We start from the raw sequence: 13,598 nt of genomic DNA on the forward strand, positions 1-13,598 counted from the left end.
GACGATCCTTGAGCCGTCGTTTTGTCTCGCCCACATAACATTCCCCACAATCCGGGCATTTTATCCTGTATACTACTCCACTACTCAGGTCCTTTGCTATTGGGTCTTTTACCTGAGACAACACTGTGTGCAACCTCCGCCCGGGAAGCTGCACACAGCGTGTTTTATAGCCCCGCAAAATTCTAGCGAGATGCTCGGTAACGCCCGGATAGTAAGGAATGTATGCGGTAGCGACAGGAACAAACGGTTCCTGACGGTTAGACTCTATTCCTCTACTAAATCTGTCTATGATCCTCTGGGGGTATCCGCATTTTCTAAGGTCTGCTGTGACCCGTCTAATTTCACATTCTTTGTCCTCAGAGGTGGTGCAGTGTGACCCTGCTCTATCTAGTAGAGCTTTCACTACACTATTCTTATGCTGCCCACCTTGTGCTGAACTATAATGGGTGTACTGGCCTCTGCACATAGGTTTTTTTTAAACACAGACGTTTTTAGCCTAGGGCCTACCCTAGAGACCAGTACATCCAAGAAAGGAAGGGTACCTCCTGTTTCCACCTCTGAGGTAAATTGTATAAATTGGGAGAAGCTGTTAAGCCAATGGAGTGCATCATCCTCTCTCCCCTTCTGGACCACGGTAAAGGTATCATCAACATACCTTTTCCATTTCTTTATGGGAAACTGACATCCACTAAAAACCCTCTCCTCTAACTCCTCCATGGCCAGATTGGCCACGATGGCGCTAATAGGAGATCCCATGGCTGTACCGTGAACCTGTTTGTACATAACACCTTTGTACATAACACCTTTGTACATAATAGAATGTTTAATTGGTATGCATCCTCTGTTTGAAACTATTATCCTAAGTACGGATGAACGGTTTTGCTTAACACGTTCCCGAGCTATTTCCGCTTCCAGTTCAGACCATGCGCCGACTGCACCACGTGTATAGGTACCGTGAGCCTGTTATATATGGACGTGCTGCAGGAAGTTTTGTTACTGCTGAGGAAGGGAGCGCAAGCTTCCGAAAGCTCCAGAGATTTTTATCGTTTTTATCGCTTTTAATCCGGTTTATTTTAGTGTATTTTATCTCAAGGATTTTATCACAGTTTTAATGTTTTTACATGTACAGTAAACCCCCGCTATTCGCGGTATCTGTATTCACGGTTTCACGTATTTGCGATCGCCGATTTAATATAAAATGAAACCTAAAAAAATGTGAATTTTAAAACGCCGTGAATATTTTCCGCCATAAAAAACATGGGCGTGGCTAAAATTATCTTTCCCGGTCAAAACAGCGCTCAGTGGGTGGGGGAGAGAGGTGAAAAAATCGCGAGCGTGGATGTTTCTCGCTAATCCTTGTTCAGTATGTGTTAGTCATGGAAGGTTTCGTCGTTTGATTTTAATTTATATGTTTATAAATTGAATAAATTTATCAATTTATAAATTGATATGCTTACAAAAATGATAACTCTACCGTTTTGCAGTGTAAAACAGACTTTTTCGAGTGCGTTAACGGAAGAAAGTGACTTTATTGTGGTCAAGTTCTTTCTAACCCCTACAAAAATATGGCTACGAATAAAAAGAGAAATGTGAAAATATCAAAGAAGGTGATGACACTAGCGAATAAAATTGAGTTATTAGACGAAATTTCTAATGGTGAAAGTGTCTCCTCAGTGGCAAAACATTATAAAATCAATGAGTCAACAGTACGATCAATCAAGAAATCGAAAGAAAAAATCTGCCGTAGTGTCCGTGAAACCGCGCTAATTGCTTCAAAAATTTGCTCTGTAACTCGTGACGTTAAATTTAAAAAAATGGAAAAGCTTTAAATCTGTGGATAGAAGACCGAATTCAAAATAAAATTCCGTTAAGTTCACTCATCATTCGTGAAAAGGCAAAACTTCTTTATCAACACTTTAGCGAAACTGGTGATAGCACTGGCGGGATGTTTTTTTTTGCTAGCAAAGGCGCTGATTTGAAAGATTTGTTTGAAATTTCTAATAAATATTACATTTAATATTAAATTGTTTCTTAGTTTCATTTCGATGCCATATGCTTGCATTTCACTATGTACTGTCATGTACAGTCATATTATGAAGGTACATATAATACATACATAGACAAAATTTTAGACTAGTTTTTCTTATATATTTCATACTTTGGAACGGAACCCCTTTATTACTATGGGAGCCATAACTCAGTATTCGCGTTTTCGGTATTCGCGACATTTCTCAGGAACGTAACCCCCGCGAATAGCGAGGGTTTACTGTATATTTAATATAATAGCAGTTTTTGTAAATATTTATTTTATTTTAATATGTAAATAAATATTTTAGTTACAGTAAATACTTATTCTTATGGTTGGTGTGAGCTGATTTAATACTAAAATATGCACCACGTGTATAGGTACCGTGAGCCTGTTATATATGGACGTGCTGCAGGAAGTTTTGTTACTGCTGAGGAAGGGAGCGCAAGCTTCCGAAAGCTCCAGAGATTTTTATCGTTTTTATCGCTTTTAATCCGGTTTATTTTAGTGTATTTTATCTCAAGGATTTTATCACAGTTTTAATGTTTTTACATGTATATTTAATATAATAGCAGTTTTTGTAAATATTTATTTTATTGTAATATGTAAATAAATATTTTAGTTACAGTAAATACTTATTCTTATGGTTGGTGTGAGCTGATTTAATACTAAAATAGGAATAAATGGATGTATCGTGAAAATATCGTAATGTGAACCCAATAACACTGTTTTTTTTGGTAATTCATTCCAAGACCTCGGCAGTTGAAATTTTCGCTCTATAACTAAGCTATTTGTCTCTCTAAAATGTCATTTTTATAATGAAAATTGCACTACACTTTCATCATTATCATATGTTCCGTTATAAGAATCAATTTTAAACACCTTTGTGATATTTTTCCAAAACACCATTTCTGGAGGTCACTACCATAAAACAATAAAAACAATTTGCATTTTCCGGTTTATTGGGCTTTTCTGTTAGCACAATCTATTATAAACGGGTAGTAAACTCTATCTTATTGCACTTGCAATAATACTGATAACTGGAATTCCATGGGTTTTTACGTTATAATGGTGAAATGAGTTCCCCTTCACTGAAATCTTCAGTCATATAAAAAAGAAATAAATTTTCAAAATCTTCTCTTCATTCCTATTTACTTATTACAATGGCCAAGGGAAAGGGACCAATGGAAAGTGCAAATGCTGGCAGTGCTAGTAAACGAAACAAAATTGATTTAGAAATGATGATTAATTAAGAAGTACAAAGCAAGACAAAGTTTGTCATCTATTGTACGGAATTAGGTTCTTCGACAGTGAATACTATTTTAAGGAACAGTGCACATATAAAAGAACATGTTAAAGGATCAATGCATTAAGATCAACAATGATCACAAAACAGCATTCAGGTGCTATATCAAAGATGAAAAAGCTATTAATAATACGGATTGAAAATCAGATACAGAAGCAAGTGCTCCCGAGGTCCAATGGCCATTCAAGCAAAAGCAAGAAGTATTTACGAAGACATTAAGGATAAGTACAGTGAACCCCAAGCCAAGTTTGTGGCAAGCAATGGGTGGTTTAATAAGTTCAAGCATCACGCTGGTTTCCAAAACATTAAAGTATGTGGTGAAGTTACCAATGCCGATTCTGCAGCTGCAGAGAAATTTTGTGATGTGTTGGAAAAAACCATTCTAAATCTCCACAGCCCTTAACTTCTGCAGCGGCATACTTATCAGCTGGAGAGTTAATTCTGGCAACAATGCTCGAAAGATAAAATTTGCTGATGTTATGCCCGTCTCCTCCCTCTTTTTGCAATTTTATAATTTTGAAATTTTTTGCAATTTTGTAATTTTTCCTGTGTATGAGAAAAATAAATTGAATAAATCCTATTTACATGTTCGTCGAGCATTTCTTTTTTGCTTCAATCAAAGTTGAAAGTGCAAATAAGCATTTAGGGAAATTCTGACTTATGCAGAGTTACGGGGAATGCAACCCTTACGTAAGTCAGGGAGTGGCTGTACCTGGTTACAGCAGCTGATATTTGCTAACAAATAGGCAATTATTTTTCCAATGATAATTCTGTTATCACCATTATCAAGACTACTGATACTGGTTTGCCAGAGTGTAGTTCACTGTCTCTGCTTCTATTTTTCAATGAATTTATATCCTTTTGTGTTACACACACAAGCTTTTTCTCATATGCTAATGTCTGTTTGTTTCCTCCCCTCTTCAGGATGTAGACATAGCATATTTCTAGTAGTGTAAATGATTTGCTTAAAGAATTTATCATATTTGTCACCGTTTGGTCTAGTTATTAATCTTTCATATTCCAACGTTAAACCCTCACTAATCCAGATTTATTGGGGGGGAGATCATCTGGATAAAGTGATAATCCAAATTAGTGAAGCAAAAGAAAGATAGCGCTAAAAGACAAAAAAAACTTAGAACACAAATAAATGGAAAATTTAATGATATAGGTAGTGCTCACGAAAATAAATAAAAAAAAATTAATGTACAGCCTTTATTTAAAAACTATAAAAAGGAAATACATTTATCCATCGATAAAAGACTCAGAAGTTGTACTTGTTTTTGAATGTAATAATGCAGGTTGAAGAAACTGTCAAGTTTTGTCTGTACAGGCCTCTGCTGCTGTTCTTTAATTAGTATCTCGCTAACAGTTCTTAGGTGTTCGTAATACCCCACAATTTTTGATTTGTTGAATGGTCCACATAATTGATTACTGCCTCAATTCCATCTCTTGCAGAGCTAAGTTTCTTCTTAATTGTAGATTCTTGTAGTTCATATATCTGATTCTTTTTCTTCCATAGCAAAATCCTTAATAACTGCAGCAATTTCTTCCTCTGTCAGAAGCTGAAATTCCAATCGTGGATATTTTCTTGTGCTATTTCAGTCTCTTCAGCTGCCCTCAACACAGTCTGAAAGTCCTTGAAGCTCTAATCCCTTAAAGTCAATATCACCATTGTATTTTGCAAGAGTTTTTTTTTCAGCCATTCACTAAAGTTTTCTTTTTAGTGTCCCTCCATGCTTAAGTTAGCAAACTTGATATTGCATGATTTGATATTTTCCAGCGTTCTTCTTCCTAGTGTCATTATCTTCATCCATTCTTTCTTCCAACACTACTATCACCTCATCAAGGAATTTGCACTTGTAGATCCTCTTGTAGGTCATAAATGATACCTTGGTCCATGGGCTATATTAAGGCAGCTGTGTTTGGCAAAAAAGCCAAGCAGTTTATTTTACCATCCTTACTGGACATATTTTCAATATCTGAATGTACTAGGGCACTGTCAAGGATCATAAGTGCTTTAATCTGGTAATCTGAAAATTTCAACAGTTCTTTCTGGTACCTCTTCACCTTCGAGTATAAAGTGGTTATGGCAATAATCCTTTGTGATTTCCTGTGTGCACATTTTGTGAGTTGTAGTAGAAACAGGCAATATGCGTATAGTCTTTTTAACGTCCTTGGATTCTTAGCCTTGCCAACCACGATACATTTTAGCCGATGAATTCCATCTGCACTGGTACAAAGAAGTGCTGAAAACTTCTTTTTCCGTCCTGGTGTTGACTGCTCTTTAAGAGAAGCTTGTGTCTGCCAAAATAATTCATTTCATCAGCATTATTATATTTGAGAATAACAAAGACTTGATCGTATTATTATTTCATTAATATACAAGTTAGTGCAACTGCATCATTTCAGTACATAGCCAACTACTTAAGTAGTTATAAATTGACATCATTAAGTATATCTCATAATTCGATAATCGTAGATTTCTTAAAATAACATTTATAATTGACTTAATATGATAGCATAGCTTAATTTATTATGGTACTCACCTTTTTTTTTTTTTTTATAATCTGCAATTGATGTTTGAATAGGGTGGATGATAATTTTAATTTAAATTGGGAGTAGTAGTAGCGGCATGTGATGCAAGAAAGCAAGTGTATGAGCTTATGCAGCATCAACCAAAAAAAACAACACACCATTCCCTCCAAATGCCTGTCCAGTTCCTCCTTAAATTTATTCAACCTATCAACTACAACGACAGATGGAAGTTTGTTCTAGCAATTAACCACCCAAAGGCAAATTTCCACACATCTATCCTTTCTTAATTTGAATTTATGCCCCCCCCCCCTTAGGTTCGTAATATGAACAAGTGGAAAGATCCCATCAGAATTCAGCGTGCTCAACCCATTCAAGGCCTTATACACCTCAATCAGATCACCGCGCAGGTGCCTAGTCTCCAGCCACTGCAATTTACAGAACTTAAGCCTCTCTTGGTAAGACGATTCTTTCATTCCCCTCACCAATCTTGTTGCCCTTCTCTGTACACGCTCAAGTAAATCTACATCCTTCCTAAAATGAGGCCTCCAGATCTGTACGCAGTACTCAAGGCATGGCCTGACCATTGCCTTATACAGAGGGAAAAATCACCTTTTCCCTGCTAGCAAAATTCCTATATATCATTGACAAAACCCCATGACCTGCTCTGGCAGCCTGTCTGCATTGATCAGAAAACTTCATATCTGACTGCACAATTACTCCCAGGTCTTTTTCATTTTCTACCACCTTAAGTGTAGTACCACACAGTTGGTACGTTTCTCTGGGGTTACTTCTACCCATATACAGTACTTTGCATTTGTCAAGGTTAAACTTCAGTTGCCACTTCTTAGCCCATCTGTCCAAATTATCTAGATCCTGTTGCAGTAGCACACTGCCATTACTGTCATTTACAACCCTGCCAACCTTTGTATCATCTGCAAACTTCGACATTAAGCCTGATATACCTTCATCAATATCATTGATAAATATACAAAACAACAGTGGACCCAACACAGAACCCTGTGGAACTCCACTAATAACATTAGTCCACGAAGAGCAACACCCATTGATTACCACCCTCTGTCTTCTCCCACTCAACCACCCTTTTATACATTGTAGCAACTTACCCTTAATACCGTTCTGCTACAATTTGTACAATAGTCTTCCCTGCGCAACAGTGTCAAAAGCTTTCCTGAAATCCAAATATATGATATCAAAATTATTTTTTGCATCCAGTTCCTTTGTAACCACATAATATCCTATCAAATTTGTCAGACAAGACTTTCCCTTAACAAACCCATGCTGTGTCTGAATTATTGCTGAGTAAGTAAGGTGGGGTTTAAAAACAGAAGTTAAAATATGCGCAAGTAAGTAGAAGTGCACGTCTTCGTCCTTGGTTGTCAATAATAAAGTTGATAATAAATGGTTAATACTGGAGGCCAATAGCCATAACAAGTGGCTTTCGTTATCCACATCTTCAGTTGGCAATGATAAGTTGAGAGTGAACGCGTGTATTTAAGAAAGCTAAGTTCCCATGATGCTCCTGGTTACATGTGGAAATCCCAGGTGCATGAGATTCCAAGCCGGTGCTTAGAACCTCTGTAAAATGGAAATATCTGTAAAAGAGGCATGCAGCAAAAACAGTATGTCTATGAGACAGCGAGTGGAGAGGCTCTGTTAGAGATGAATCATTAATTAACCTTACTGCCCTCTTCTGAATGGAATCAAGAAGCCTGAGAGAGGTTTAGGGGGTACCACCCCAGATGTGGGAACAATATTCCATGATAGGGTGGATTTGCGATTTGTACAGCGTGAACAGCTGTTTGGAAGAAAAGTAATGCCGAGAGCGAAAGAGAAAACAAAGTTTTTTTGATGTAGAGGAAGCAATATTTGTAATGTGCTTGTGCCAAGAGAGATTAGAAGTCACGGTAATCCCCAAAAGAGATATATCATTTTTCCTAGAAATCAGAGTGTCACCAAAGATAAGCATAGGAGCAGAAGAATCCTTTTTGCGAGATATAAGACAAGACTGAGTTTTAGGATTGAAATCAACTAAGTTGTCTTTGCCTCACTGGAGAATTACCTGAAGATCAGCATTTAAGGAATTGGTAGTGGATATTCGAGAGGTTGAAGCTGATTGAGCAGGTCAAGGTTTCTCAAAATGGAAAGTGAAATGCAATGTGCTATCATTGGCAAAGTATGGATAGGATTTCCAGTCAATGGAAGAAGGTCATTAATATACAAGAGGAAAAGAACTGAACCTTGGGGGACACCAACATTAGTTGAGAAGTTAGAAGACAGAGAGCCATCTACCATCACCCTCAGTGAGCGATCAGAGAGAAAACTGAATAATTAATTACAAATAACAGATGGCAAACCATAAGATGAAAGTTTGTTTAGAAGACCTTTATGTCAAACACGATTAAAAGCCTTTGAGATATCAAGAGCAAAAACTACTTGTGTTTCACCAAACCTTTCCATCGAATTAGTCCATAAATGGGTAACATAAGCCACAATATCACCAGTGGATCGACAATGATGGAATCTATACTGGCAATCGTTGATCAGACGGAAGGTTTCTAGGTAGTTTAAGAGTTGGCGGTTAATGGATTTCTCCATTACTTTAGAAAGAGTAGAAGTAATTGCAATGGAACGATAATTGGATGGGAGGGATTTGTCACCCTTTTTAGGAAATGGCTGGATATGAGTAAATTTCAAAGCAGAAGGAAAAACACCTATGGAATAAGAAAGTGAAAAAAGGCAGCAAAGAATAGGAGTAAGTTCAGGAGGACAGATTTTGTAAACAAGTGGAGAAATACCATCAGGACCTGGAGCTTTCTTAGCATCAAGATTCGTCAAAATCCTTCTGACATCCTTTTCACGGAAGCCCACAGGAGGCATTGAATGGAGCGTGTTGGGAATGGAGGAAGGTGTTTTACCAAGATCATTAATACATGAGTTGAAAGAAAAATGGGATGCTAGCAGGTCAGCTTTATCCTTGGGTGAAGTGACAACAGAACCATCAGGTTTGGACAGAGTTTGGAGCAGAGATGGGCAAAAGTTGCAACCAATAGCTTTCGCAAGAGACCAGAATGCTCGTCTACCATTAGGGCAAGAAGCAAGTTTTCTACTCTTAGCCTGTTCAAACTCTAGTTTGGACTGATTAATAACTGCTTTACAATTGTTGCGAACTTTGGTATAGGCTGAAAATGAAGCCGAAGAATTTTAATCAAGCCAATTATGATTTGCAACATTCTTCTCTTGAACAACTTTAGCACATTTATTGGAAAACCAAGGTTTAGATAAAGGACAAGATTTTAAAGAGGAGTGTGGGATAAAGGATTCCATTCCTGCAAGAATAATTTCACTAACACGATCTGAGCAAACGTTGACATCAGAAGTTTTGAAAGTAATCCGACCAAGGAAAAGAAGAAAAGAAATCTTTTGCATTCTTGTAATGCCAAACAACACGATGCTGGGAATAGCCATGAGATAAAAGCTCCATTGAAGAAGAGACAATCACCAAGTTGTGATCTGAAGTGATTAAAGGACCTCTCACTTCGACCGTGTACTTAGAAGGGTTGTTTGTGAGAAAAAATCAAGTGTGTGGCTGTATGATTAGAATTGTCTGGTATTCTTGTAAATAAACGAACAATCTGTGCAAGGTCATTAGTAATTGCAAAAGCCTCAGCACCTCGATCAGCTGGGTCGGTGTGACTAGAAAACGGAAGCCAGCTGGAGTTGTGAACATTAAAATCACCAAGGAAAATTATCTCACTGTTAGGAAAGTTGGACTGGAGAGAGTCAAGCTGCAAAGAGAGGAAGCCAAAGAGCTCCAAGTGATTAGTGGAGTTGGGAGAACGGTAGAGACAACAGATGAATTTTACACAATGAGGTAGAGAGATTTTAAGCCAGAGAAGATAGAGGAGAAAAGATTCCAAATTACCAAGTCTCTGACAGGGAATATCAGAACGGACATATGCACAAGTACCACCTTTGAGGCGAAAGGAATCGTACAGCAAATAATTTGGGCACCTGAGATGAGCAGTAGTTGAATCAACCGATAACTGAGATTCTGTCAGAAAAAGTACATGGGGTTTGGCAGACTGCAAGTGGAAATGGACATCGCTGAGATTATAATTGAGACCACGTATATTTGTGAAATGAATTAGGAAGTGTTTGGGAGGTTTAGAACTTTTCACAGATACGCTTGCTCTATTAGTTTGACAATTCATGGTGTATTCAATAGTAAGAAAAAGTATGTGGGACATGCTGTATGAAGTAATGAAATTTTTGGATATGGCGTACACATGGTAAGAATATACCCAGATCCTTGAGATAACGTGGCCTCGACAAAGTGCCCTTTGTATATTTGAAATACTAACTAAAACAAATGAGCCAATGGATTTCTCAAGTTCATTAAATTAAGTTCCACAGAATAATAATGAGATGAAATATACATATATTGACATCTCTCTATAAATTAAAAAAGTTTACCTCCTGGTGATATTTATTCGAGCCAGTGGGAGAAAAGGGGTGTGGGTAGCGTAGTACAAGTGGGTGGGGAAATATGTCACTACAAATGCACAGGTAAATAATTACATAGGTGATTCGATTTCGATCAGTGTGTTATAATGTTAGTATAATTATGAGAGGGGTGTAGAAGATTTGACTTACTCCATCATACCTCTACATTTTACGTGGGACAAAACGGGAAATAAATGCCATCAACGTAAAAATGTGTGTAAACTGGTCGCTCGGTTGAATATCATCTCACCATGAGATGTGTAGAAGGGGTGCAGAAGATTTGGCTTACGTCATCATACCTCTACATTTTACGTGGGACAAAATGGGAAATAAATGGCATTGACATAAAAATGTGTAAAGTGGTCACTCGGCTGAATAGTGTCTCACTGCAAGATGTCAAGAGGTTTCATTTGAAATCATTGTTACATGAAGCGAAACGTCTAAGGTGTTTTGAAGGCGTGAGATCTGTGAACGGAGTAGTGTACCAGACTTTTCAAGAAGCCAGTCGAGCAAACAGTCTAAGCAAATAGGTTGATCGTGTGAAGGAAAATCTTTCCGAAGCAACTTCAATAATGATGCTGAGCAGGTTAAGATATTTTTTTTGTATATTTGATATTAGCTGGGCGTTGGCAAGTGAAGCAAACAGGCAATGGAGCCCCCTAGTTATTATTAATAAAAAAATTTTACAGTACATGGATACACTTACCTTATTATTATATTCCTCAATAAAACTTCCAAGGGCAAGACGAAAACGTTTATCAGGGCGTACACTCCAGTTCATGCTGTAAACAGTCCATGGTGCCTCGTATTTATATATTTCCTTTCGTTTAGGAGGGGCTGAATGAACAGCCATGGTGGCCAGTTAATATAAGACTACTAGTTATACCTAAAGAATTAACACAAAGACTATGCTTAATTCTGTCAAGATTAAACTGAAACAAATTTAAATCTGTCAAAATTTAACTTATGAATAACCAAACACTTTAATAGCTGACAGATCTACCTATTTGATAATTTTGGGTTAGATACTCAAGAGGTGTTCAATTGTGTCTGGATATCATCTGTACAATTTTTTTTTTTTTAAGAAACATTATAAATGAAAGCAACCTCTATGCACATTATGTTATAGTTATGTTTTCATCATATACAATTTTTTCAGCATGATTTAGTAATCACTTCTGTTTGGGTACAGAAACAAAAGACTGGTTATAATTAATAATATCTGTACAATTTGCTAATCAACTAATACGTTACACTATGCTCCCCCTCAGCAAGGGGGAACATAGTGTTAAGTTGTATGAAACAAGCAAAACAGTTTGCTATGTGTCTCAACCTCATTATTGTGGAGGCACTTAGCCACAAGTTGCTTTGTATTGCCCAACTCCTACTAAAGATCACTGCTCCATTTGATTACTCATACCATAGTTTCAACTGTTTTTGAAGAATTTTTAAAACCTAAACAACCCAGTGATAAGGTATATCCATATTTCACATACTTGCAAGACGGTAAAGATCAAAAAACAAGTAAATTTAGGCCACAGAGCTCTGATGATGATATTTGGTTTTTAGGAGCATTAGCAACTAAGGCCATATTGATCCGTGGATATGCAGTGGTCATTCCCTAAGCTTTCCGCATCCTCTGTATTTGGTGGTCACGGGCTCGAACCCTGGTCTAATCAAGAAGCGTGTGCTACGCTCTGCCGCTCCTGCCTACCTGGTAAGGAGGTGCCAGAGAGCTCTGAAAGCTATAAGATATTAATGTGTAATTAGGGTATAGTGCCATTTTGTACACAACCCTGAGCAAGCTGGATTTGCAAGTTAGCTCAATGATATACTTTTCGATTGGAGAAGTACAAGTTTTTTTTTTTTTTTTTTTTTTATTTAGAGTAGCAATACCAGGGCAACTAATGGCGAAAGGCCACTACAATATGTGATCAATGCATAAAGTAGCACAAACCTAGTTTGCTACTTGCTATAATGAAATGAGAGTATGTTCTATTTGTGCAACCATATTTTATAGCTCTTGTAGTATGAGACTATACACCCTAAATTTATCTGCAGAACAATGGCATAAGAGTTTTTCATGTATGTCAATACAAAAAAGAAAACAAATCAGACTGCACCCTTGTGTTCTGGGTGTGGGGAGTCTTAGATAACCCAGCAAAATGTAGCTAATGAACTGAATAAGTATTTCACATCAATATTTACTGGCAAAAGACCCTTCATGGTAAGGAAAGGCCATGCAAGTGAAGGCTGGAAAGCATGAAATTTGAGGTAGAAATTTCAGGCAATGACTTAATAGAAAAACTTTCAAGCCTAAAGGACAAGTAAATTCCTAGAGTTGATGGCATATACAAAGTAACTTTCAGGGAGGCAGCCAGAGTGCACACTGAACACTGAGGTTAATTGTGAAGGCATCATCGAATTCGGAAGAGATTCCTTTGGGTGGGAGAAGTGCTAACATATTGCCAATACATAAAGGCGATTCTAAAAATGAAGCTGTTACATACAGACTGGTTAGTCTGACTTCAGTGGCAGGGAAAATCTTGGAGGCAATGATTAAGAGTGAAATCCAGGCTCATTTAGATGAAAATGGCATTCTGAAAAACAGACAACTTGGTTTTAACAAGGAAATTCATGTTTATCTAAAAAAATGACACTTCCCATTTCACCTACTCATTCCCTCCGAAGAACTAGTCCAACATTTGGACTAGTTCTTCGATCTTCCTTGAATTTATTTAAGCTTTCAACTTCCACAATAACAGATGGAATTTTGTTCCAGCAATCAATGACTCACTGGCTAAAGGCAAACTTCTGCACATCTATTCTGCAACTGACCTTCCCAGAAACTTGAATTTATGCAATCTTGTGTGTAATCTGAGCACGACGAAGAATCCCATTAGCACTGAGCTTGTTCAAATCAAAGCCTTAAACACCTCAACTGCATCACCATGCAGCATCCTAGTCTCAGACACTGCAATTTAACATTAGCAGAGGCATATGATGGAAGAAAGCAAGCTTATGCAGCATTACACAAAAAAAAAAAAAAAAAACCACTCCCATTTCATCCCTCCATTTGTTCCAAACGTCTGTCCAGCTCAGCCTTAAATTTATTTAGGCTATCGACTTCCACAACAAGAGATGGAAGTCTGTTCCAGCAATCAACTACCCGCTGGTTAAAGGCAAATTTCCGCACTTGCAGAAATG

The 13,598-nt window shown here is 37.4% G+C and overlaps 1 protein-coding gene across 5 annotated transcripts in view; it reads right to left on the reverse strand.

Moving 5' to 3' along the window:
* wap (DDB1 and CUL4 associated factor wap) overlaps positions 1-13,598 on the reverse strand; it is a 270,305-nt gene that overhangs the window by 186,579 nt on the left and 70,128 nt on the right. For all 5 annotated transcript variants that reach the window (XM_090388983.1, XM_090388979.1, XM_090388980.1 and 2 more), the window contains one exon: positions 11,098-11,277. In XM_090388983.1, the coding sequence (XP_090245109.1) occupies positions 11,098-11,244 (147 nt within the window). In that variant the 5' untranslated portion in view covers positions 11,245-11,277. The remainder of the gene's footprint in view (positions 1-11,097; positions 11,278-13,598) is intronic.

This window comes from Mastigoproctus giganteus, chromosome 14, assembly GCF_048544385.1.
Source record: "Mastigoproctus giganteus isolate SK-2022 chromosome 14, ASM4854438v1, whole genome shotgun sequence".
Taxonomy (NCBI): domain Eukaryota; kingdom Metazoa; phylum Arthropoda; class Arachnida; order Uropygi; family Thelyphonidae; genus Mastigoproctus; species Mastigoproctus giganteus.